General features: G+C 40.5%; 1 protein-coding gene across 1 annotated transcript in view; it reads left to right on the top strand.

The window, feature by feature from the left end:
• preb (prolactin regulatory element binding) overlaps nt 1-23,589 on the top strand; it is a 33,041-nt gene extending 9,452 nt beyond the window's left edge. The window contains exons 4-10 of the mRNA XM_030394096.1: nt 556-806; nt 17,590-17,670; nt 18,906-19,033; nt 19,170-19,343; nt 22,156-22,228; nt 22,337-22,496; nt 22,599-23,589. Of these exons, the coding sequence (XP_030249956.1) occupies nt 556-806; nt 17,590-17,670; nt 18,906-19,033; nt 19,170-19,343; nt 22,156-22,228; nt 22,337-22,496; nt 22,599-22,693 (962 nt within the window). The 3' untranslated portion in view covers nt 22,694-23,589. The remainder of the gene's footprint in view (nt 1-555; nt 807-17,589; nt 17,671-18,905; nt 19,034-19,169; nt 19,344-22,155; nt 22,229-22,336; nt 22,497-22,598) is intronic.
• The last annotated feature ends 2,671 nt before the right edge of the window (nt 23,590-26,260 follow it).

Here is a 26,260-nt window from a genome sequence, read left to right as displayed (position 1 = left end):
TGATATGTTTGTGGATCTCTTCCCAGTAAGGTCTTATTGCCTGGCAGTCCCAAAAAATATGGAATTGTGCTACTTTTTCATCATTTAAATTCCCTTTCTCTGACTACAGCAGTCTAAAAAATAAAAGCTGCAAGCTGTTTTTACAAAACAAAACATGTATCCATCAGCAGTGCCTTACACCTTGTTGTGATCTACAGTAATATTGTTTTCTCATCAGTCGGGGGAGGGGAATGCTTTAAGATAAAGCATCTAAAAGAAATAAATATTGCACATATTTCAAAGCATTAGAGCAATGTCGCAATGCAGCTTTATTGTCCAGCAGAGGCTGGATAATCAACAGTCAACATAAGCTGCAGACTCTTGATTATGCTCTGTCTCTGCATCGATGCAGAATCTTCCACATTGCCATTGCGAAGTATCTTATAATTGAAAAATGTCCACACCACTTCTCTTCATATACTGTGTTTCTTAATATGTGTCTTAGTTAAAACAGCTCTTATGTTTCCCATTGAGATATTTGTTAGTAAGTAAAACTGTGTGTCATCTGTGCGGTAGGGAACAGTGCACAGCAGGGAGATACCAGGAGGCGAGCTGGGAAAGGAGACAAAGGTGGACAAGATGGAGCTGCAGCGTCTGGAGAAATGCCCAATTTGAAGGATGAGACAGCTCACATTTCTGTGGCTGTTTTGGCTGAAGTGCAATCAGACCTGAACCCTCAAGACCCACTCCAGAAGGTGGTCAGGTTCAGTCCTGACCTTACCCTTCTGCTGACAGGAGGCACAGATGGACACATCCGAATCTGGGAGGTAAAACAATGTGCCGTCGTTCATTTCACTTTAAGAGTTTACCTAGACCAGCCTGCATGTACTACGTTAGTACATTCATGGCTACCGTTTGCATAATGTTGTGGCCAAGATATAGTCACAGGAACATTCTAGAAAATGTTTGTGTTTCCACCAGCTGCTCTACGGTACTATTCAGCAGTGTTCAAGAAGTGACTGTCCGCTTTGTGGGGAATACGCCCTGAATATTATTGACAGAAGCAGACCGCAGTCTTGTCTGATAACACAGAGCAGATCAAGCCAGACAGCGTAACAGCATAGTCCATCCGGTCAATTTTCAAAGCTAAACACCCTGTGCAGACTTGGGATCTACAGCACAACAAAGTTGGAAATATTAACAGTAAACGCACTCAGAAAATACAAAACCCTTAACTGCGTAGCCTACTACAGTAAAAGCACAACAATCAAGGAGAAATAAACTCAATCTGGGCAAGTCAGAAACATCAGGCAGGCATGAGCCTCGGCTTCTGACACACGGCCAGTGGGATATGAAGTCGTGTGGAGGACAGAACAAAAAACAGAGTTGCACACAGCAGGTAGTTTTACAGGCATAGTTTGACACGAGGGCATGCAACGCTTTCCAGCTATTCACGTCTGACACCGTCCAACAACCATGCAAACACTGGATCGACATGGCGACTGCCATGCAGTTGCAGGATCTGTCTTAATTTTAACTCAACAATGGTTAGTTATAGTTCTTCAGGGGCTTGCAGAGGCAGCATGTCATGCCAGATGCCCCTGATCTGACATAGCCAGAATTCCACTTAATGTAAAAGAAGAGCATGTAACTTCTCAAAACGCAATATGCCACCACCACAATACATTGTATGGTTGTATATTAAAACAACTGAGTGGCTGAGTGAGTCAAGTGAGTGGAATACAGTCACACAGTTTTACAATGAAGACTTAGACTTTAGACTTTTATTCATCCCACAACGGGGAATGTCACTTGTTACAGTAGGAGTTGGACAGACATACAGTAAGTACAAGACTTGAAAAATACTAAAAAAGGTTTCGATAGAAGAGAAAGATACAATAGAGAAAGGACTATATGCTATGTGCATTATATACAGGAGGCAATGTGCATTATATACAGGAGGTAAGTGTGCATTGTATACAGAGGTAAATGTGCATTATATACATTTAAATAAACTGTAGTTTATTGCCTTGTTGAAGGCTGAATGCATAAATAAATAAATACAGTGTTTGAAATAAACAAACTCGTTGAATAAACAGACTCAGTGAAGAATATGAATATGTAAGAAAAAAAAAAGTGTTATTGCACAGGATAATTGCACAAGATGGCAGAGGTGAAGTGAAGTGCGTAGCTGTGACCACATAAGACCATAAACTAATCTTCGTCCTTCATAAGCTTTTACAGACTGACTAACCACCTGGTTCAATATTGAAGTGAACACACCAAACTGATTCAGCAGGTTAGAGTGATTGAGTTAATTGAGGTAAAGTGGGATCAGTTAAGTTGGTTGGACTGTGCTTTAAAAATGTTGCTACTGCAGTGTTTCCTCTAGGATTTTTTTCAGCAGTGGGGGCAGGCTCTCCGGGGAGCCGTGGCTGCGTAAACAAATTACACTTGACTGCAGATTTTACCTTTTTTTTTTTTTGATTGACTTTCTTTATTGAGAGCCATTTCACAGACAATAGCATGACAGTACAATGTAACAGAGAGGGCTTCCATTCTTTTTATCCCTCCCACAATCCCACCATACCCTAAAGAGAGCAGTTCTCAAAGTAATCCAGTATTGACAAATGAAGAGTATGATGTGCATAAAACAAAACAGGTACATAAATAAGGAAAACACTGAAATAAACACGTAAATGAAGTAAAAGTGTTGAAAAATAAATAAATAAATAAATAAATAAATAATTCCGACCAGAATGTGGCAAGCCTGGGACAGAACCAGAACATATGGGAATGGTCGGCTGGGGATTGTTTGCACCTATTACAGGAGTCGGTTACATTGGGGTAAATCCGAGACAGCCTCAGATTAGTGTAATGAACTTTGTGTACCACTTTACACTGTAAGAGGCTTTGTCTCGCACAGATTGAAGAGGAATGAACTAACCGTAAGACTTGTTTCCAATAATCATCAGGAAGAGTGGTTCCAAGTTCTCGCTCCCAAGAGTCCTTGGGACCGGACGCTGGGATGTCAATAGTTGAATTGATAAGGCTGTAAATGCTAGAAATTAGCCGCTTTTGTTCCGGGACAAGGGACAATAATGAGTCGACCAGAGTTTCCGGGGGTCGACTCGGAAATTTGGGGTTCTGATTCCGAACAAAATGCCTTATCTGAAAAAAACGAAACAGGTGGGATTTAGGCAAGTCAAATGTATTTGAGAGCTCAGAAAAGGACATAAAGTCCCTTTGTTATAAAGGTCCTTAAATTTAGATATCCCTTTGTCAAACCAAATCCGAAAAGTCAAATCCGTGCAAGAAGGCAGAAATAGGTGATTGTTTACAATGGGGGAGAGGTCTGAGGTTCTATAGAGGCCTAGGCTTTTCCTAATTTGAATCCAAATTTTAACAGAGTGAGCTACCACTGGGTTCGAGGTAAATTTGGAGGCAGACAAAGGGAGTTGGGAGCAAACCAGGGAGTGAAGAGAGATTTTAGAGGATCCCAATTCCATATCCACCCATGCAGGTCGCTCTTCATCTGCTGAGTTGTTAATCCAGTATAGAAGTTTATGAATATTACAGGACCAGTAATAGTGTAAGAAATTGGGCAATGCTAAGCCACCTAGAACTCTTGGGAGCTGTAGCACTGATTTTCTGATGTGTGGATTTTTATTGCCCCAGATGAAGGAACTTATTAATTGATCGAGCGATCTAAAAAAGGACTTTTTGATAAGGACGGGGATATGTGAAAAAAGGTATAGAAATTTGGGTAAAACAACCATTTTAACTAAATTAACACAACCTACTAGGGACGGCGGAAGACAAGACCATCTGTCGAAGTCTAATTTACACCTCTCAAGGAGGGGAGAACAATTTTTGGGGAAAAGTCGATTAATTGGATGTGACATACACTCCCAGATATTTAAATCCATCTGTAGCATATTTAAAAGGGAAAAACGATGGGGGTATATTTTTGGCCAGAGAATTGATGGGAAGAAGTTCACTCTTGTTAACCCTCTGGGGTCTGGGGTATAATTGGCCGTTTTTGACTACTTTTGATTTTACCTTTATATTTCACCTTAAAAACTGTTTATCTTGCCTTGTGTGGTGTCATTTCTTTCAGCACAACCTCACATTTATGAATTTGCAGTTATTTTTTCATTTTGATATACTATATTAACACACTGGACCTAAATTCACCCAAAAATCATAAAATCCGAGTAGGAAAAAGTTACATTTTTTAATGTGAAAACCACAAACATGTTTAACGAACCCTTTTCATCACTTGAAATGCAAATATGAATTGTAATCTTCAAAACTTATGTACAAGATTTGCAAAAAACTAAGTTATATACAACTATTTACACTAAAATGCAGGCAATTCCTCAGGCGTTTTTTACAAATGTACAAAAATCTATTTACAAAACAATCAGGTGCCACAATAGGATGCCACCAAATTATTTGTGCCACTCTTGAAAGCAGTTCCTGTCCAGCACAAGACAGAGAGGCACATCACAGGCCTGACATCTCCAGGGTGTGTCCCTCCTCTTGTTCTCCAGCTGGTGGCAGCGTTGGCACCTCAGCCTGCCCTTTGTGGATTTTTGGCCAGGACCTGGGGCTGTGTCAATGGGCACAGGGACATGATCAGCTGTCCTGCTCTGGGGAATGCCTGTCTTGTCCATGCCACACAGCTGACACACCAGCTCCACCATGAAGTCCTTGTGTGTCATGGCCTGCACCTGCCTGGCACTGCTCATCTCCCGGTGCAAAATGAATGCATTCGTGGTCGCAATGTCCAGGAAATGAAGCATCACAGTTTTGTACCAGCGCGCAGTTTTTCGGTGTGTGGAGTAATACTGGATGAGCTGATCTGACAGGTCAACCCCTCCCATGTTCTTATTATAGGCCGTGATGGGTGTGGGACAGGGAATCTCTCTAGCAGCCCAGCGTCCAGCTCTGTCCTTCACCCTTCTCTGTGCTGTCTCCCCAGAAAACGCAGGATGGATGGTGGAGCACACAGACACCTCTCGCGTGTCCATCCACTTCACGAAGACGAGTGGGCCCTCTCTGATCCACCTCACTGATCCTCGTTCAGATTTTTTCGTGAGCGCATTTGCCCTCCCTCTTGGGCATCCCCGTCGGCTCTCCCTGTAGGTTCCACACGCTCCAAATTTCATCTTGGCCAGGTCCATGAACAGTTTCGGACTGCTATAGAAATTATCCATATAAATATGGTACCCAGTACCGAGACAGGATGGCTGGATAAGATTCATGACCACATCATAAGACAGGCCATGCTCACTCGCAGTATTTGTCTTGCCAGTGTATATTTTGAATCTGAGGGTGTAGCCACTGCACGACTCAGCCAACACAAAAAGCTTCATCCCCCATTTAGTCGGCTTGTCCTTCATATATTGTGTCATGCCAGTCTTCGCCTTTGTCGCCACCATCCTTTCGTCCACCGCCAGCTCTCTCCTCAGGTGGTAATAGGCCTGGCAGGCACTGAGGATCTCATCATACTGACTCGGAACAGTTTGTCATAGCCTGGGGTCCCCTTCTTCCTCTCGTTCTCTACATCCTCTTCAGGATCACTGAGGTGAATGTTCCATAATATGGATCTGAACCTGTCTCTGGACATCACCTTGGCTGGCAGGGGCACCGACAAAATGTGATTTTGTCTCCAGTAGTCTTGGAGACTTGGCAGAGACACCAACGACATGTATACAAGGAGACCAAAACACTTATATAAGTCTTCCATCTCCACGTCAGTCCACTGATATTTACAGCCCAATTCTTTTTTTTCTGCAGCCTTTTTGTTTGTATTGCTGCAGATTGTCCTGACTGTGTCAGTGGCAAAAAACAACATGAACAGGTCTTTTGGGCTGTAGGAGGAAAGTGTCTCTAGTTGGACTCCTGGTGTTCTCCTTGGCTGAAAACGGCTCACTGCTGGGGCAGCGTCAGCATCCTCCGCTGTCTTCCAGGGCTCAGAGCGAGGGCGTGTCTCTGCTGCCTGAGCCAGCGGAGATCGGGACCTCGTGGGCGCGCCGCGCCGTCCGTTCCGCTGCGCAGACCTGCGAGGAGCGCTCTGTGTGGACATCGGAGGCTCCTCTTCCTCTCTCTCCTCATCCAAAACGCAAGCTGGATCATCCACTTCTCCGTCAGAGTCCTCACTCTCTGGCTCAGACTCGGGCTCAGCGTCTTCTTCAGCTCCATCCAGCTCAAAGAAGAGCTGCACTGCCCGCTCCACATTCAGGAGTCGCCTCATCGTTTTGGCGCACAAAACTCAAAGACGACTACACTACACACTGATCACACAAAACACACTACACTACACACTATTATACACTCAAAACACGCTAACCATACACTCAAAACACGCTAAATATCACAAATCTCGCTATCACTATCGCTATCTCCGTCAATATTACTGTCTCTCTTTTGCCGCCGCAACTCCCACAACTTTCCCCACTTCCTTAGCAACCAAATGCCGTGTTTTGATTGGTTTAGACGGTGCACTTTTCCACCAATAGGAAATAGGAAGAGGTGTCACATGATTGTTTTTTCAAACATTTCCTTCTTGCAAGCACTTTCGTTGTGAATCGCCCGTCTTTATCGCTTCTTCCTGCGCCAAACGCGCATCAAACGTGACAGCAATATTCACGAAAAAGTGTGGCGTACAGTATTTATCATATGTCCGGTTTTACTTGGCCTATCAACACGATTTAAAAACTGGTATATAGTTTGAAGGCTGCTCGAACTCATGAAGTCAGAACGGAGTCTCACAGATGCGCCGTTTCGCTGCTACGTCAGCTTAAATTGGTCACGTGATTTTGACGCGCCAGCGTCAATCGACCCCAGAGGGTTAAGGTTAAGTTTATAGCCTGAATAAAATCCGAATTTGTCAAAGATCCTTAGAACCACGGGGAGAGACGCAGCTGGATTAGACATGTATAAAAGGAGGAGGTCGATAATTTATGAACCTTCCCAGCTCTGGTAATTCCCTCAAACCCACTCTCCTGACGCAGCCAGATAGCTAGAGATTCAATAGCTATAGCAAATAGGAGGGGGGAGAGGGGGCAGCCCTGTCTGGTTCCACGATGAAGGGGAAATGAGGCAGACTGAAGTCTGTTTGTGTGGACTGAGGGGACTGGGCTGGAATAAAGCAATTTAATCCATGATATAAATTCTGGATTGAAACCAAATTTCAGCAGAACAAAGAAAAGGAAGCTCCACTCCACCCTGTTGAAGGCCTTCTCTGCGTCTAGTGAGATAATCACTTTTTCGAACCAGGAGAGCTAATGATATTTAAGAGCCTCCTTGTGTTATGAAATGAGTGTCTTCCAAGCATGAAACCCGTCTGATCAGTTGATACTATACTTGGTAGGACCTGTTGTAGGCGTTGGGCTAAGATCTTTGACAGGATCTTTAGGTCAACATTTAAGAGGGAGATGGGCCTAAAGCTACCGCACATGAGAGGGTCTTTGTCACTCTTAAGCAGGAGAGAAATGGAGGCCTCCGACAGGGTGGGAGGGAGATGGCCCTCAGCAAAGGATTCATTATACATTCTCTGGAGGGCTGCAGCAATAATGTCAGAGAATAGCTTAAAAAACTCAATAGTGAACCCATCAGGGCCTGGACTTTTACCGTTCTGAAGTGACATAACCGCCTCCTGCACTTCCTTGATAGTGATTGGGCCTCCCAGCTCCCTAAACAAATCCACATTTATTTTAGGGAAGATAATCTTATCTAGAGGGTTATCGCCATTCCAAACATCTGGAGGACATTATGAAGAGTAGAGGTTTGAGTAGAAAGAACTAAATATCTTATTAATCTCAACAGGATCCGAGGTAACTACACCTGCCGCAGATTTGATCTTAGGGATCAATCTGGATAGTTTGGCTACATGGCCTGATGAGCTAATAACTTCCCCGCTTTATCGCCAGACTCAAAGAAACGTTGTTTAGCAAGAAATAACTGCTCCTGTGTTTTACTAGTGGAGTACAAGTCAAATTTGGATTGCAACTGAAGGCATTCTTTATAAAGAGCAGGGGTGGGAGCCAAGGCATATACACTGTCGATTCTAAATATCTCCCTGTTGAGTGCCTCTGATTCCTCCCTTTCTGCCTTCTTTAAGGTTGAGACATATGATATAATTTGCCCACGCATAAACGCCTTAAAAGTTTCCCATAGGGTGCGATCTCTGGAGAGTCATTAGTGTCAAAGAACAGGGAGATCTGCGAATGAAGGAATTCTTTAAAGGAAGCCTGGGCCAGCAAGGAGGAGTTAAGTCTCCACTGTCTGGAGGGGGGACACGGCTAGGAAAGCCAATCTCAATAGATACGGGGGCGTGGTCTGAAATAACAATGCTATGGCACTCACATGAGTGAACTTCTGATAAAAAATAATTATCCAAGAGAAAAAAAATCAATCCGAGAGAATGAATGATGGGCGTGTGAAAAAAGGAAAAAGCTTTGTCTGAATGGGATTTAGCTCTCCATGGGTCAAATAAACCTAAACTGGTCTTATATGTGTCAAGGACTTTGGATGACTTGGATAACACCTGAGGATTAGAGGAAGACCTGTCTAGGGAGGGGTCTTGAACTAAATTAAAGTCGCCACCAATAATTAAGTAGTGATCATCAACTTTAGGGAGGGAAGAGAAAAAGCTTGAAATGAATTTATCATCATCCCATGTTGGTGCATAAACACAGGCCATAACCACAGGCATGCCACATAGTCTACCAGAAATAATTACAAATCGACCATTAGGGTCTTCAATGGAGTTCGATAACTCAAATGGAACACTCTTATGTATGAGAATAGCCGCACCCCTTGCCCTTACTGGGAACTTGCATCCCCTATCCAGGGTCGCTTGATACGGTTAACCTCTGATGAGCAGAGGTGAGTTTCCTGTAGAAAGAAAATATCACCCCTGAGTTGCTTTAAATGAGTCATTACCTTGTCACGTTTAGTGGGGTGGTTGGCGCCCTTAAGGTTCCAGGAGATAAAGTGAAGATTCTTACCCTGATTCGTCATGTCATAAGGAAACATGGAGCAATAACTCTCCCAGACCTGACGTGACTCCCGAGCCAAAGAAAAAGGGGGAGAAAACAAAACATATAGCAAAAACAACAAACGCACATAAAAAGAGACCTTAAGGCATCCCTCCACAGCCCTCCCACCCCCCATAACCTTACACAAACCAAATACAACCACATCTTCAATCCCAACAGAATAACACTTTCTGCTTTCATAAACTTCTCTTGTTCAAGAGGTCATCCCAGTGAACAATTTGGAAAATATACACCATGTTTCTTAAGGAACAACATATGATTACAGAAAAGCAACATTAGTCTTAACATTTAACTAGGAAAAACAGGCCATCAGTAAGTTTTGCCTCAATATGTGCCTCAAGTAAAGAAACATCCCACTTTATAAACCCAACTGCGGGACAGCACATGGTACAGATAAATAAAAGCAAACAACAAAAGGTAGTGAGGTTGAAAAGAAAAGTGCCTAATAGTCAACGCCTTATATGAGATAGATATGAGTGCATCCGAGGCACATCAGTCGAACCGAGGTCTCACTGAAACCAACTTAACAAGTTTACCAACATACTCAGGACAAAGAAAAATAAATAAATAAATAAATAGTAATAATAATAAAATCATATATGGTACCTACATTGTACAACTGGAAGTAAACAAAGTCCCCACTGTGACGAGCAAAATATAACAGGTCTATGCACATCGCTCCTGGGGCATGATAAGAGTAAACACGGCCACGTGCCTACCCGTTTCCATGGTCACCATGACGCCCGCTGAAGATGTCTGCAAAACAGTAAGTCTTTAAGGCAGCACACAGTGGCAGGAGCAAACTGCCTCATCCAAACAGGCGAGGCAGGGAGATCCAAGTGTGGGTGACAGTGGGGAACACTATACAGTGCCCTGTTCTTTATCCATACCCCTTTGTTATAAAATGCGTGCGCGTCTCATAAGTGTAAGTTTCACCCTCATACGAAACTTGGAGGCGAGCAGGGAAGAGAAGCCTGAACTTCACTCCTTTCTGGTAGAGGGCTTGCTTGATTTTGTTGAAGCCGGCTCGCTTCTTTGCAGTGATGGAGCCGACGTCTGGGTATACCTGCAGGGTTGATTCGCGGTGCTTAAGCTCATGTTGTCTGGCCCAGCGAAGCACCTTCTCCCTCTCCTGAAAACGATGAAAGCATATCACAAAAGGCCTGGGTCCACCTCCCGGTCCAGGATTAGGGGCTAGGGAGCGATGTGCCCTCTCGAGCTCCGGGGGTTTGGGGAGGGACCTGTTTTCAAGATCGTCAAGGCGGTCTTGAAGAGACTTGTTCTGAGCTTGCAGCGTCTTCACAGTTTTTTCGGTGATAGTTATACGCTCAAAGTTATCCCCAGCCAGAGATTCTGCAGCGGTGAGGCGGCCATTGAAGTCATTCACCGTCTCGTGGAGTGCATCCACAGAGGTCTGTAGTGGCTTAACAGACTCCTGAATTAACGCTGACATGTCTTTCAGAAGGGATGCTCGTTGCTTCTTAGGTTCGGAAACCAACTGGCTCGTTGATAAAATGTCCAGCGAGTCTTTGACTGAGCCAGGTGTGCCGCTGTCGCCCGAGCTCGCGGCCGCCATTTTAGCAAGTTTGCTAACTACAGTAGTCGCCACTCCGCGAGTAACTGGAAAGTTTGCTGTGTTACTGGCTCTCAATTTAGAACCACTCATTTCACGACCCGGTTGGAGCTGTAACTGTTATCTGTTACTTTCCCGACTCAATTGTGATGTTTACAGGGATATATTAGCAGTTCAATCAGGAGACCTCTTCCAAGCGACTGTCTCCTACATCGTCACCACCGGAAGTCCCTGCAGATTTTACTTTTAAGCCCAGCATAATCCCCCTTTTATTGAATGGCTGGCATGGAAAATGGCTTTTTAAAGGCTGAATGTAAAAATTAAAAATAATAACAAAAAATACAACAATAAAATGAAATTTTAATTTAATTTAATTTAGGGTCCCAGCCTGATAGCCTGTGCTTCCCTTTAGGTTTACTCTCATCTCTCTCTCCTGCACCATCACTTTGCTCTCCTGCTCCTTCACTCTGCTCTCCTTCACTTTGTTCCACTGCTCCTCCCTGTCTAATGTTACTTGTCTTATACTATTACATAAAACATTAACGTTAGATAATTTACACTCACATCACATCTGATTACAAGTGTGAACACAATTTTTTACCTAACCATCATCATTTGAGTCAGTAAAAGGCTAATGATACCTGACTAGTGTCATCTTCATCAGGTGTCTTTCTCTTCTTTGAGAAATATTTGAAGAAGCTCATCTGAAAATGCAGTCAGCAGCTACATTATGGCGTGTATATATCGGCTTAATGCTATCAATTAGTTTACTCATGTTAGCGACACTGAGTTGAGTTGGCACCGGGCCCAATTAATTAAGCTACTGATATGTTACATAACCTTATAGTCAGCTGCAAATATGGTTTGACCCTGAAAAAATTCTAACAAAAGGTTTTTCAGTGGTTTACAGTAGTATCAGATGTACTTAAAAACATTCTAAAAGTTTACCAAAGTTTGACTCCAAGAAAGGCCCCATTTTCAAAATGGCGGCCGTCAGGTCCCTAAATGACCATTACTCCTTTGTATTCTCCTAGACCAGGAACACTGGTGTCTGATACATGTTTTGGCCATGTAATATTCTAATTAGCATATTTGCATGATAGATAAGTGATTATAAGTACAATTATATATTAAAGCAATTGGTTACTAGCATATTTATGTGAAAAATAAGTACAATTTCGAGAATAGATTCATTCCCATTCCCATTAATAATATGGGACACACTGAAGGCTTATGTTAGAGGATGTGTAATTGCCTTTTCCTCATCTTTAAAAAAGAAAACAACAAATGAGTTGAAATGCATTGAACAAGATATAGTTAATTTGGAGAGGCAACACTATTTAACCAAGGACCCTAATTTACTAATGCTGACAGATTATCTTAAATTGAAATATAACTCCATTAATACCTACGCTAGCAAATTGGCATTGAAGAAATCAAAGTTATCTTATTTAGAACAAGGGGAAATGGCAGGCAAATTACTAGCTAGATAGATACAAAAGGAATCAGAAGATAGAACAATTGTTAAAATTAGAAAACAAGATTCAAATTAATGGTGTCTTCAAATCATATTATACTGAATTGTATAACTCTACATCACAATCTGAGCCGGATGAGTGTAAATCCTTTTGGGATAACATTTTGCCGCCTGTTTTAACACAAGTTGATAGACAAAGTTTAGAAAAAGATATATCTTCAGAAGAACTCCTGTCTGCTATGGCAAAACTTCAAAAAGGCAAATAACCAGGTTTAGATGGCCTGCCAATTGAGTTTTATAGCCAATTTGCAAATGATTTATTGCTTCTTTTTCTTGCTATGATCAATGCTTGTTTTAGGAGAGGCTGTCTCCCTCAGTCTTTATGTTTGGCATCTATAACCCTTCTCTTAAACAAAGATAAACATCCTCTCCATTGTGCCTCTTATAGGCCAATTTCAGTTATTAATGTAGATTACAAAATCATTGCCAAGGTTCTAGCACTCCGGCTTGAAAGGGTTTTACCTAGTATTATTCATCTAGATCAAACTGGGTTTGTTCGTGGTTGAACCTCTACTGACAATTTACGCAGGTATTTTGACATTCTTTACCATACAAATTAATTAAATTCTCAAAATGTTATTCTCTCTGTCGATGCTGAAAAAGCATTTGACAGAGTTGAAAGGAAATATCTTACGTCTGTCCTTAGAAGGTTTAATTTTGGTCCTAAGTTTCGGCACTGGACATCAAGTCTTTATCGTTCTCCTATGGCCATTGTAAAGATAAACACCAACTATTCTTAAAACATTTCTGCTCTCTCGGTTGTCCGATGTCCCCTGCATTGTTTGCCATTGCTCTTGAGCTGTTAGCTGCAATGATCAGGTCTCATGATCATATCAAAGGAATTATGATTGGGAAGGAGGAACATCTCATATCTCTGTATGCTGATGATATTTTGTTACATCTCCATGACCCCTTAAATTCTATGCCATTTATGTTATATCTATTTGAAAAAATTGGGAAGTTATCAGGCTACAAGGTTAATTGGGATAAAACAGAGATAATGCCAATTTTGAATTTCGACCATACTTTATTGAGGAACCATCTTGATTGGAAATGGTCTACTAAAAGTATTAAAGTCCGTGTAAAGCCGAAATAAAGTTGTGTTATGAGTTTGTCACACCACAGAAACATGTGTCATTGACCACTGAGCCAAATTTGAAAGAGATAAGTATATAAAATTTGGTCTCAAAATCATGGAAAAACAAGCACTTCTCTCTGCTGTCAAACGCTGGGGGCGTGTCAGTTAGAGGCACTGGAGCCATGCCCACGCGCGGGAGGGGAGCCTCCGTGTACTGTACAAGGACGTAACCTACAGTAACAATGTAAGCTAGCAGCATCATCGGACGGACCCAGCCCGACCTGTTTGAACCATCAGAGCCAGAAACTGACTCTGAGTCAGACACTGATAGTGCTCAGCCTCGTTCCTCACAGTCTATGTTTTACATTACACACAAATGTAAAACCCCAGTCTACATATAATTCCGTGCCATAGCTTGGTGCACATAAAATATTACCTGTAGATTATCATTGTGCTGTCAGATGGACTCCGCTCAGGGAATGAGGCCAAACCATGTCATGATTAAATGCAGTAAAATTTGCTAACATTACATGGGCATGGACGGTCGCAGGTGGGCACAAAATCGTAATGCCGGCGGCGGAGATGAGAGCATGCGCCGTCCAAGCCGGGGACGGAGAGGGTCGGTTCAGCCCCACTGACCAGCATCAATGGACTCTTCAGGTATCCAGACTTTACCTGATGACAGTTGCTGTAACTATCGGGGGTAAAGTGGACACTGCAGAGACGGGTGATGGTGGTGATTTTGAACTCTCCACAGTAGCTCCTCTTGACAAAATCGATCCACCGTTTCCTTACGTTGTTGTCCTTAGGAAACTTAAATAAGCTAAAAGCGCCGTTACCCTGCACACTGTGGCATCCAGGAAAGATGCACAAGTGATGTGGAGGAGACATGACTGTTTAGCTGACTGGTTAGCTAGCTGCAAACTATTCTAAGAGATGCTATCCAAGACTCGAGAGCAAGCGGAAAAACCACCGAAGCAAATGCGCTGAATGTATACTGCTTCCGCAGCAGGGCCGGGTTTATCCATGATTTCTGACCCACCCATTAAATCCTGAACACAGAAATTTTGAAACACAGTTTGTGAGCCTAGCTCCAAAATTAAATTCTAAATGGTTGAATGGCTTTTTACATGTTTTAAGAAAATACAATTATGACCTTTTTAATGTGTTTAGAAGAAATGGCTGAATTTGCTTTACACGGACTTCAAGTAATTGGGTATGTTTATTCCGAGAAAACGGGAAGACACCTTTAATTTCCTTTTCCAATTTCTCTGATTGGTAGAGTTAACATAGTTAAAATGTCTGTGTTTCCTAAGTTTTTATATTTATTTCAGAATTTTCAGAATATTTCATGTTCATGGAAAAGAATAAAATCCTTTGATATGTATCCATACAGTTTGGAACATTTACTATATATTGAGTTCAAAGTAGTGGATAAAATTACCAAGAATCCTGTTATTTTAAACAGCCTCAGCATTTGGAAGTTGTCTCATAAACTGTTAAGCTATAAGATTTTTCTTTCTCCCTTTTCTCTAATTTGGAAGAACCCAAGTATTACATCCTGTATGGATGACACTTTTAAATGATGGTGTGATGAAGGTATCCAAGAATTGTGTCATCTGTTTGATAATGGGACATTTCTTTCATTTGCTCAGCTGCAACAGAGATATGGATTCCCTCCTTCCCATTTATTTAGATTTTTTCAAATAAGACATGCATTAGATATTGAAAATGGTTCGCTTCAAGAAACCACACCATCAGAAATTGATTCTATATTAAACATTAAGAAGCAGGACAAACAGAAAGTTATTTCTAATTGATATCATGTCTTTATAGATTGTTCTGTAGTAAATAATGATAATGTAAGACAAAAGTGGGAACAAAATGGAAATTCAGAAAGAGGATTGGTATTACGTTAGTAGGCAAGTTCATAAATGCTCTTACAATTTAAGGCATAAACTAGCTTTATTTAAGATGATACACAGGATTTATTACACTCCAGAGAAGTTACGTGAAGTGAACAGTGAGATGTCATTTCTCTGCTGGCGTTGTAAGAAACAAAAAGAAACATTTTTTCACATGTTTTGATCATGTGACTCACTCTCCTTTTTTTTTGGAATTCTGTTATCCAGTTAATATCTCAATGTTTACATGTATCCATTCCATTGTCACCTCGTTTATGCCTTTTGGGAATAACTAGTATGTTTGACAAGTGGAATAAACATCAAAGTAGGTATATCCTTCTGCTATGTTCGCAGCCGGGAAATGTATAACTTTAAAATGGAAAGAATCTGAACCCCCAGTAATAGTGCACTGGTGGAATGAACTTTCAAGCTACCTCACACTGGACAGTATATATTACAGCAGTAAAGGCAGATCCTCAGACTTTTTAAAAATCTGGCAATCTCATATATAATTTGCCTTTATGAGTGTTCTGGGTCAATATAAGTCATAGCAAAAAATGGTATGATCCGAATGTAATAATTTATGTTGTTGTTTTATTGTGGTAGTTTTTTTTTATTGTGAGTGGGTTATGTTTGGATATTATTTTGGTTCTTTGATTGTTGTATATAAAATCTATAACGAAAAAAAAGAAATCTGTCTAATGTTCTTTTGACACCCCCATAAAATGACACTAAGCATTTGTGCTGTAATTTCAATGAGGCAAGCAATATCACATGTCAGTATTCTCCTCCACTATCTTCTGAATTGCTGAACATTGTGAATTTAGTTTTGTTGGGTTTAGTATAATGCCACCTTTAGACTCAAAAACATCTATAGAGGATGCATTACATATGTATTACCTTATTCAAATTGAAATGAGTGACCATTTTAGAGGTTTCACAAACAGGCCTCTGTTCGGGTTAATTTAGACTTGTTTATGATCAAAGTTATACAACTCCAATTTAAGTTACTTTTGGGTGCAATAACTCTCACATTGAATGTCAAGTTTGTGTTTTAGCAAAGCGCGTATGTTTCCAAAAACTACTGAGTAGGCGTTACATAACATAGGCTAAATCATTTACATCTCTGGTTCACCCCAAACAAAGATAAAACCTTACAGTAATCTCACAAAATCATGTATTCCAAGTATGTAATCATGTCAGTGCAATTTAGACAAGTCCAATGGATTCATACACCCAGAAAACATGGGGTTAGACACCAAGATTACATGGCTAGGTCAAATAATGAAGGAGTTAGGATATTTTAGGGGTTCCTGCCCATCTTGGACGCCATCTTGAAAATTACACCTTTCTAGTGGTCAAACTTTAGTAAACTTTAAGTATGTTATTAAGGACACCCAATGCTACAAAAAACAACTGAGAAACCTTTTGTTAGAATTTTTTCAGGGTTAGGTGGTTTTTTTTCATATATGCAGCCGACTATTAGCTGGCCATCAATATTTTGCAAATGGTCTATTGAACTTATAAAATCTATTATAAGTTTTTTTAAGCTAATAAGTCTACCTTTTCTCCAGTGAGTCATTGCCCTATTTTCAAGATGACACTCCTCTGACTCTCCAACCTGGTGCCTGGGTGCCTGGGTGCGAGTAATTAACGTTGATGGCACCAGTTAGTTCTTGGGGGGGGGGGGGGGGGGGGTTTGGGGGATCTACTCCAAAGAGTAGATACTGAGCAAGATAGTTATTAGTTTACCTCAGCACCCGCGACACCCGACCCAGTGCAGGACTCTGCTGTGAATTCTTATATGATGCGGCGGTGGTGTATTTGCAACAATAAAAAAAAAAAAGAAGACATTTGAAGGAGCGGCGGCTAGGATTTAGGAGTGGCAGGCCGCCACTCCTAAATGAATGTAGAGGAAACACTGTACTGTATTGACCTCTGCAGTCCCTTGATGTGTTTTAATAACACTCAACCAAGGAGCATCCACTTTAGGTCTTTGCAGAAGGTTTGAGTTCAGGCTTGGCTACAGTGGGTCAATTGAGTTCATATTTTCATTGTGTGCCAACAACTGTCTAATTCCATAAAATTGCACTGTTCATATTTGCCTGATTAGACACAATAGCTGTGGTGTTTTAATGCTCTCTGCAAGGAAAAAATGAATCCATCTGCTTCGAGTTGTGGTTTTCTGGTTTTCTGATTGTCAGACGTTCTATAATGGTACTGTGTCTTTTATAGTTTCCTTGTATAGAACATGATATCGAAAATCAGTATTTAAGAAGTTTGAACTTAATGATATTAAACTTTGTCTTGACCATTGAAAAGAATAATAGGTAATGTTAATGATAGATTATGATGGAATTTTTACGATGTGATGGACAACAAGAAGGTCTAAAACAACCTCTGGCACAGATGTCTGGACTTTGATGTATGTTTTGACTCTTCTATAGTTTCCATCCCTGAAGAAGAAGTATGACTTCAAAGCACATGAAGGGGAGATTGAAGACTTGGACATGAGTCCAGAGAACAAGGTAAAGTTTTGACACCTCTTGGTGTGGATTCTTAATGTAAACTAGTACAGTGCCTACTTTACAACAGCATGCCTTTTAAATTGCTTGGCATCTAGTATTGCTGATGCCAACTCTCAAGAACAGCTCATCCAAGTACATCACACTCCATACAGATTGTACAGGGTTATCATACACAGCAGCAACATGGATGTGGGTAAGAAGTATTCATAACGATTATTTTTTTTAAATAAATTATTGATTCTGTTATTTATTATTTGGTTAACCTGACTTATTTATAAATGATTCTAAACTTTATAATTATGTCTAAATTAGTCAAGAGTTTAATCAACTCAAATAGTCTTTAGAAGCTAAAGAATATTTTTGAATTACGGAATTCATATGAAAATTTATTTTATCCAAATAAATATTAAAAGTTATTCTTATTAATTTTTCAATATTTTATTTAATCTAGTCATAATTTTTTTGTTTCTACAACACTACTGTGTTATGATATTAATTAAAACAATAGACCCTCGGTGTCAGATGTGTCATCAGAAAATTACTGGACCTCAAATTTAAATGACTGACAGATTGTGATCAAAGGAGGCAGGTCCAACTAATTGCACTTATTACCCTGTTGGACTCATTAAGGTCAGTTTAAAGCAAACTGTAAGGTTGATACAGCTGTATTTAAATCCAGGAAAGTCATTGGTCTGACACTGTACTACCGTAAATCAGAGGCCATCCCTACACAAATTTGGGAAATAAAACAATCAGCCGTTAACGCTCTCTGAAGTGTGTTCTTTCATTTTTGTGTAGGCATTACTTCATCAGAAGTTGTAGATATGATGAGTTTTAGTGTGTTTTTCCATCATTTTCCATTGATTTCAATACAGCTGTCACCACAGTCTGGCACCAAAGTGAGATTCAGTGATGTAATGACTCTGCCTTCTTTTTAAAGTTACTTGCACTGGTATTCCTGCTGCTTCTCCAAAGTGAGGGCATGCTGACTGCAATCTGGGCCAACTGTAAGCACTGTCTTCTCTGCTACTCTGTTATCAGAGCATGTGTAAAATGACTTTACTCTGACTCACTTCTAACACCGACTGTTGCCGACTTGAGTTGATCCCTTGGCTCTCAAGACACACGAGAAACATAAAGAAAGACAGATATACAGGGATTCCTTGCTTTATAGTTAGATCATAACATTATTCTTGATTTATCAGTAATGAGTAATATGTTGTGCTCTCCTGCAGCACCTGGTGACTGTTGGCCGGGACTTTGCCTGCAGTGTATGGAGTGGCAGCCAATTGGCTATGGGTCTTAAATGGCTTGAAACCATGCCTCAAATAGCTGAGAAGACTTACCGATATATGGCTTGCAGGTAAAAAAAGAAAAGAAATCCAACACAAAATATCTTTCTAAATGTAATCTTCTTCCTATGTGTATCCCTGCTGTTCTCCCCGCCATATAGATGATATGACAGTGATTATACATGGTTGTGTTTACATGTATTTCAGGTTTGGAAAGGTGGAAGACCAAAAAGACGTACTGAGGCTTTACACGGTCCAGATTCCCCATAAACGAGACAGAAAACCTCCTCCTTGCTACCTCACCAAGTGGGATGGCAAGAGTTTCTTGCCCATGCTGACAGCTCCTTGTGGAACTGAGGTCATCTCCAGTCTAGCTGTCAGGTAACTAATAGGGTCATATTATTACATGTTAACCATTGATGCTAAGAGACTTCCCTTAGACACAAGGAAGGGAGGGTTTGGTCTGGACCATCTGATAGCCCTGCCTCAGACGGGGTACTTTTTATCTGAGTTTGCCTTGCCTATTGTGTAAACAGCTTGTTCACTTTACTCCCTTTTTTGTCAAATAGGATGCCACACACTTACAATTTACAATTTTACAACTTAAAATTAGTTCTGTGGGCCAATTAAAACATTTCTGATACTGATGTAAAACACTTGTTATAATGGAATCTAGAGAATGAAACCACGTGGAACCAGTGAAAAACTATAATTAGTTTTGGGTAGCTTTGTCATTTTGGTTATTGAATGACATAATGACGTATGTGAGGTGTGTACTTGGTATTTATGTTTTTTATTTATCTATTTTTATCCTAGTATTAATGTTTTTATGTTTTTATTGTTGCACTTTCATAATTTGCACTAATAATGGGTTGCATCTCAATTTCGTTGTACAATGATAATAAAGATCTATTACATTACTTACTTAATATTACTATTGAGACTGATCACTTCATCCATCATTTTGTGTCATCTTCCAGTTTCTAGTTTTGATAAGTAGGTTAAAATTGAGAGGCACAAGCTCTGACAGCTTGGTAGAAACATAAATACCTAGGTATCTTACTGTGTCAGTGGAGGAGGCGGTCATTGGTGATGAGGCTGCTGGATTCCAGCTCTTTTTGGAAAGTTGTAAAAGTGTTGATTTTGACCAGTTGATTGAATCGTTTGAAAGCTGAAGAATCTGGGAGAGACACCTGTGTTGTGTAATACTTGATGATGCTAAGCCATTAATCGTGGCTGTAGCTTTTGGTGAGTTGTACAGTGTTTTGATCCAGTTGATAAATGACTTTCCAAATTCAAATATATTTATTGTGGTAAATAGGAATATCCAGTTGACTTGATCTAAAGCCTTCTCTGCATCTAGTGTAGACATTTTTTCTTCCTTGTTCTGGGTTGTCTGATGAATTATATTGATGAGTCAGCTTGTGCCATTGTATCTGTGTCTTCCTTTGGTTAACCCTGTTTGAGTTTCCAGTGGATAATGCTTTGTTGAGGATTTTTATGTAATTTTTATGTGAGATAGAGGTAGTAGCTGGAAAGGAGTGTTGGGTCTTTATTTGGAATTAGCATTGCTGTAATATTAGCAGTGCTCATGTGTGGTGGGTTTTAACAGTTTTCTGTCAATTATTTTGTCATTTTTAAGAATAGAGATGAGATGTTCACCAGAAATGACTAAAACGTTTTGGTGCTTTATTTGGAGGTATTTGTGCTTTGTGAAATTATCCTGCTATAAATGCTCTATCTAATGTATTGGCTTGGTATTGGTCTTTTGCTATCGTGGGCAAGTATTGCACCATAGACTAACAAAGAGCTGGTCTAAAGTCAAAGGCACAGTCTGTGTCCTGCCATTTAAAGGATGTATTATTCGGACAGTAAGATGCCTGGGTCTTTGCTGGTGGGTTGTTTGGAGTTACTATTGAGATGTGGAGAAGAGATAGGAGCAGAGATTAGAGCATAATCACATGTTGCAACAGGATGAATTGATGTATCTGTCATGTTTTTTTTGGGTTAGGGTATATATTGGGTATATGGACAATGTGTGGTGTTGAATCATTAAGCTGCTAACTCTTGCCAAGTCTATGTTGTCTGTGTCGGGTTTAATAAATATGTGCTATAGCGAAATGGGTATTGTTGATTGAAGTATTTAAGATAATGGTCAGTGATGGTGGCGCTATGAGTTCAGGGTGTATGCGGGGTCTTGAAATGTATTAGAAGTTGATGAATTAATTTAGTGAAAATTAAAGCCCTTAAAAATTATTTAAAAGTCTTAAATGCCATTTTTCCTAGGTATTCAATTTTATAGCTTGTTTTCAATATGCATATTTATCCAAACAGGTAAAGTTTGCCTGAATTGAATCATTGTGTGACCATGAGTTGTTACTAGTAGTTTCCCTCTCCACTCCTCATATGGTTGTTGTTTAAATAGATATCTGAGGCTCTTGGAGGTTAAACACTTGGAGGAAATACTTCAAAAAAAGGCAAGATTAGACTAAAGTTCTGGAAAAACTGTACAAATTTGGGTAGAATTTGAGTTTTTTCCTTATTTTCTACTCCATAAATGATCTCAGCACACCTCAGATTTATCTTGTGAACCTCTGGAGGCCCCGACCCCTAGGTTGGGAACCACTGGATAATTCTACACTGCTCAAAAAAAAAAAAGTGAACACTTAATCGTCAGCTAAACTTAAAGGAGAACTGGTCGATTTAAACATGCAGCTTCATTGCTCAAGCTACCATTGACTTGCCAGTACCGAAGACGCGAACACATTTGGTCCAACCATTACAGAGCTCCGTGAACGCAGATTTAGCGTTTACAGCTAACAGCATGGGGTCAGAACTTTACACTGTGTTTTAAGCATCTTAACATGCTCCACATCTCACACCGAAAGTTATGCAACATCAGCAGACACCTTACAACACAGCACTGTAGCGTGTATGACTCAAACTTAATAAAAAAGTAGTTAAAACAGTGTGTTTGTGCAAGGAGCTACATATCGGTTTGCTGACAAAATGTGTTCGCGTCTTCGGTACTGGCAAGTCAAGGGTAGCTTGAGCAATGAAGCTGCATGTTTAAATCGACCGAAGTTCTCCTTTAAGGGATATCAATCTATCTGATTATCAGACTTTTTAGGATAAAGCCAATTAAATTCTTGCAGAGTAGATGAGATGACAATCTGAACCCTGTCTTTCACAGTGACTCTGGAACATTTCTTGGCCTTGGGACTGTGACAGGATCCGTGGCCATCTACATCACTTTCTCCCTACAGGTAAAGACAGCATTGACACACAGATACAAACGGAAGCAGATGCAGATGCAGAAATCAACCAAACATCCTTTTGTATGATTACAACTTGGTCCTACTTTTTGTGTGTAGAAGCTGTATTATGTACAGGAGTCCCATGGCATTGTTGTGACGGACCTGGCCTTCCTGCCTAATGTGCTAAAGGGCAAAAATATCAAAGGGAATAATGAAACAGCCATGTTGAGTGTAGCTGTGGACAGCCGCTGTCAAGTACATGCTGTCCCCAACCGAAGTAAGTCCTAGATCATCGTCCAGTAAGCATTGTAAGGCTCTATATGATGAGCTCAGACCTTTTAACCTGATCTTATGTTCCTTTGTTTTGCATTTACTCCAGGATCCTTTCCTATCTGGCTCGTGCTGTTCTTCTGTGGCCTCATGGTGGTGGGAATCGTCCTTCTCCTTCAGTACCTCTTTCCAGGATTTATTTAAATCATGCAAGTCTTGTCACGGTTCAGGGTTGATGGAGCTTGGACACATCTTTACATGACTTACTTTGCCAATGTCAAAATCAGCAGTCGTTAGTGTAACATCCAAACCTCAACCTTCTGCTGCAGCACAGCTCCCAGCTGAACCTGCAAAGGCTCTTCCAGCTGCAGCGCTGTCCCTGAACAGCTTTTATGACACCCTGACATCATCCCACTGGCTCTTACTCAGGGTTGTTCTTCTCAGACCTGTAAACCCAGAATCAAACCAGGACAGACTGTGGGATTTTATGTGCTTTGATCTCTATCAATTATTCTTAATCTTTTTTTGGATCCAGGTTGAAGGGCTCAGGTTCATGAATGTTCAAAAGGTGGGATGTTTTTATTGACATATTTAAGGAACAATACAAAAATTTATAAATGGCACATAATGTGCCTAATTTTGGTTCCTTGTTTACACATAGATACTTTGAATCAGCCATTGTCTTTGAATAACTGCTTTTAGGGTTTTCGATGTGTTTTCTACTTTATCCACTTGTGGGCAGCAGAGACCAGACACTTGACTGTCCTCTGGCTCAGGGCTGCCAGTGAAGATAAAATGCTAAGCATGTTTAAAACATCTATTAGTCTCAGCACATGTAAGACATGTTTGACAAGTTTATCTAAGTGTACAAGAAGCAGAAAGTGTGTGGAAGCATATTGATTATTTTTATTGATATTCCTTTGTTTTATGGAATACATTGTCACCTTCAATTTTATTTAAACATTCTGACTACAAATATGTTCCCCAATAGATGTACAAGAAATGTGAATGAATTTTCTAAAAGACCCTGCACATATTATTGTAACATGGCAAAATGACAGAAGAAATAAAATATTAATAAAAAAGATACCTAAAAAACACATTTGCTTTTTTATCTTTATAATCAGAGTGTCACACAATCATCACAGTGTAACACAGAATCAATTCAACTCCAGGGATGTGAAGTGAGTGTGAATCATTTTCACCTGCTTTGGTGCAAATGAAAGTGACAACAGGTGCACTGGAGAGGCAAAAGCAAGACAACCCCCAAAATGGAACAGTTTTACATGTGGGGTCCACAGACAGTTGGTCTCTCCTTAATCCTGATCCTTCCTGACTGAGTCTTCTCTAGTTTTGTGTTCTGCTAGTGTCCTTGTCACTACTTGTAGAATAAGGCGGTATCTGCAGTTCAGTCAGGCTTACAGGTCGTCCAGCTGGCACATCCATACTCGTGGATGCTAGAAGGTATGCTGTCTCTCCCAGCGCAGTGTTTGGCAACTTACTTCTAAAATGCAATGTATTACATATTGCTAGTTACCTTCATTTTAAAGTCTTTTTACATTACAATATTACTGTCTGTGTAGAGTAATATATTATTACACTACTTTTTAGTTACTTTTGAATAACCTCTAAAGAACAATCAAACAGCCTAGATCTTTTGAAAAAAAGAAATGGTCTTGGACAAAGTGATGAGCCGGCAGACAAAGGATCACAGTCTGATATATTATGAGATGGGAATAAATAATTTTAATTGTAGACTCAGTCATATGAAACACAACAGACCTATACCTTCTATAATGTGGCCTATAATGACATGAAAAGACTAAAAACTCTTCTTCTCTTCTATTACTCTTGTCCACAGAACAAGGAATGCATGGACATACGTGATTCAAGAATGTAAATGAAAGTGCTCGGAGGATCAGGCTTCATCATTAGGCTACGAAAAATGACTCATTTCAGTCACACAGAGACTGAACACAGAACTTGTAGGCTCGGCTATATTAAACACACACAGAGTCTATATTGATAAGGTCATATTGGTGTTGATGGGTTCTTAAAAATCAACAATAAACACTTCACTTTTTATGAGGCTGATTAGGTGAATTGGCTATCAAAATTCAGGCTGAGAAAGCAACATTCCTCTATGTGCTAAATTTGAAAGAACTTTGGAATGGGACAGCCCAGGTCAGCCGCTGTGACGTATTAACACACACTGTTTAAAGGCTGCAGCCCCAGAAGTGGCATACAATTATAACCTGGCTATGTGGTTCATGGTTTGGTGGGTTGGCAGCGTATGACACATAAAGGTCTAGTTAGCTCTGTGTGTGACCGCTCTGATGTCCTGGTGGTTCGTGGGCCTCACTGCTTTACCCTCTGCACTAACTCAGCAGTGATCAAGCAACACAGAGCCAGGCTGTGAGTAAGACAGGAGCTCCAGAGAAAACCCTGTAGTTTCTCATCCCACACACTCATACACCACAAGCCTCTGTAGGGTCTCTGCACACAGACGTCAGTCATGGAGCCTGCTGGCTCATGGTTTGAGTGGGTGGGAAAGATGTCACACTGCTATGAATGGATGACCACTAAATGCCAGATACTGAGACCACACAAACATGGGGAAAAGAGTGGCCATGATTTATTAAGAGTGCTGTTCAAAAGGCAGCATAGGTGCACAAGGTCATAGAAGCAGAGAAGAACTTTGTATGTATAATAAATAAAAGTTTTACACGATAAACACAATGTGGAAAATGTGCATTTTAAATGGGGTCTCTGAAGACAATGATGCTTAGAGCAATATACACTTTTACTATTGTTTTACTAAAATAGATGTACAAATATAAGGAAGACCTCTCAGTATAAAACAACACAGTTTCACTAGTGTAGACATGATTGTACAGCTGATCTCACAAGTGCGTATAAACGATTATTCTAAAAAGAAAACCTCACAGTTAAGGCAACTAAAACATGAGAGGGGTTAGAGAAAAATCATTGTTACTTTGAGACTAGATGTACAGTTCAATGGATTCTGAGAGTCTGAGATTGGAGTCTACACTTTTAACTTTCGCCATTACTTGGCTTTAAAAGCATACTTGGCAGGATTCATAGCTGCTGTTGATAAACACACCGTTTAAAGGTAGCACCTCCTCACCGGTTCAACAGCTGAGTTTCACACATCGGCACAAAAATGGTCTATGTCCATTATAGGTGGGCGGATCAATCCAAAAATGTCGATACACACTACACTACGAACTCCTTTTGTAGATCGATTCAAGTGTCAGTTGGATGGATACAAAGGGATCAGTTTCACTGTTCTACACTGTGCTCATTTATTTATATTTAATCAACAAGTAGAGCTGTCTAAAAACGTTCTGTCTTTGTGAACACATGTAAGCCTTCTCCTGTCGTGTGCAGGCACAGCGCGCCCCGGTGCTCACCCTGACCACTAGTTTGATCAGACTTGCAGTGATGGCTGAACGAAAGAGTCGCGTCATTTGGAGCAACTTCACAACTGTAAATGAAAACAATGCCAACTGTGATGTGTGTTGGAAAAGCTGTTCACTACTGTGGCAACACCACAAACTTATTTAAACAGATAAAAGACCACGAGAAAGGGAATACGAGCTGCAGCAGAGAAGAAGGGAGAAGGAGGGAACTGGCTCTTGCAGGCTTTACCCCGAACAGGCACCATGTAGAGCTAATGACTCCTCTGGATACTTGAATTTTTACTTTAAATTGTGACTGGTAAGACCTGAATAGGAATTGAAGATGTGT

The sequence above is a fragment of the Sparus aurata genome, chromosome 17 (genome assembly GCF_900880675.1).
Source record: "Sparus aurata chromosome 17, fSpaAur1.1, whole genome shotgun sequence".
NCBI classification, from domain to species: domain Eukaryota; kingdom Metazoa; phylum Chordata; class Actinopteri; order Spariformes; family Sparidae; genus Sparus; species Sparus aurata.
Note: the sequence above shows the minus strand (reverse complement) of the source record. Positions and strands in the feature narration are given on the sequence as shown.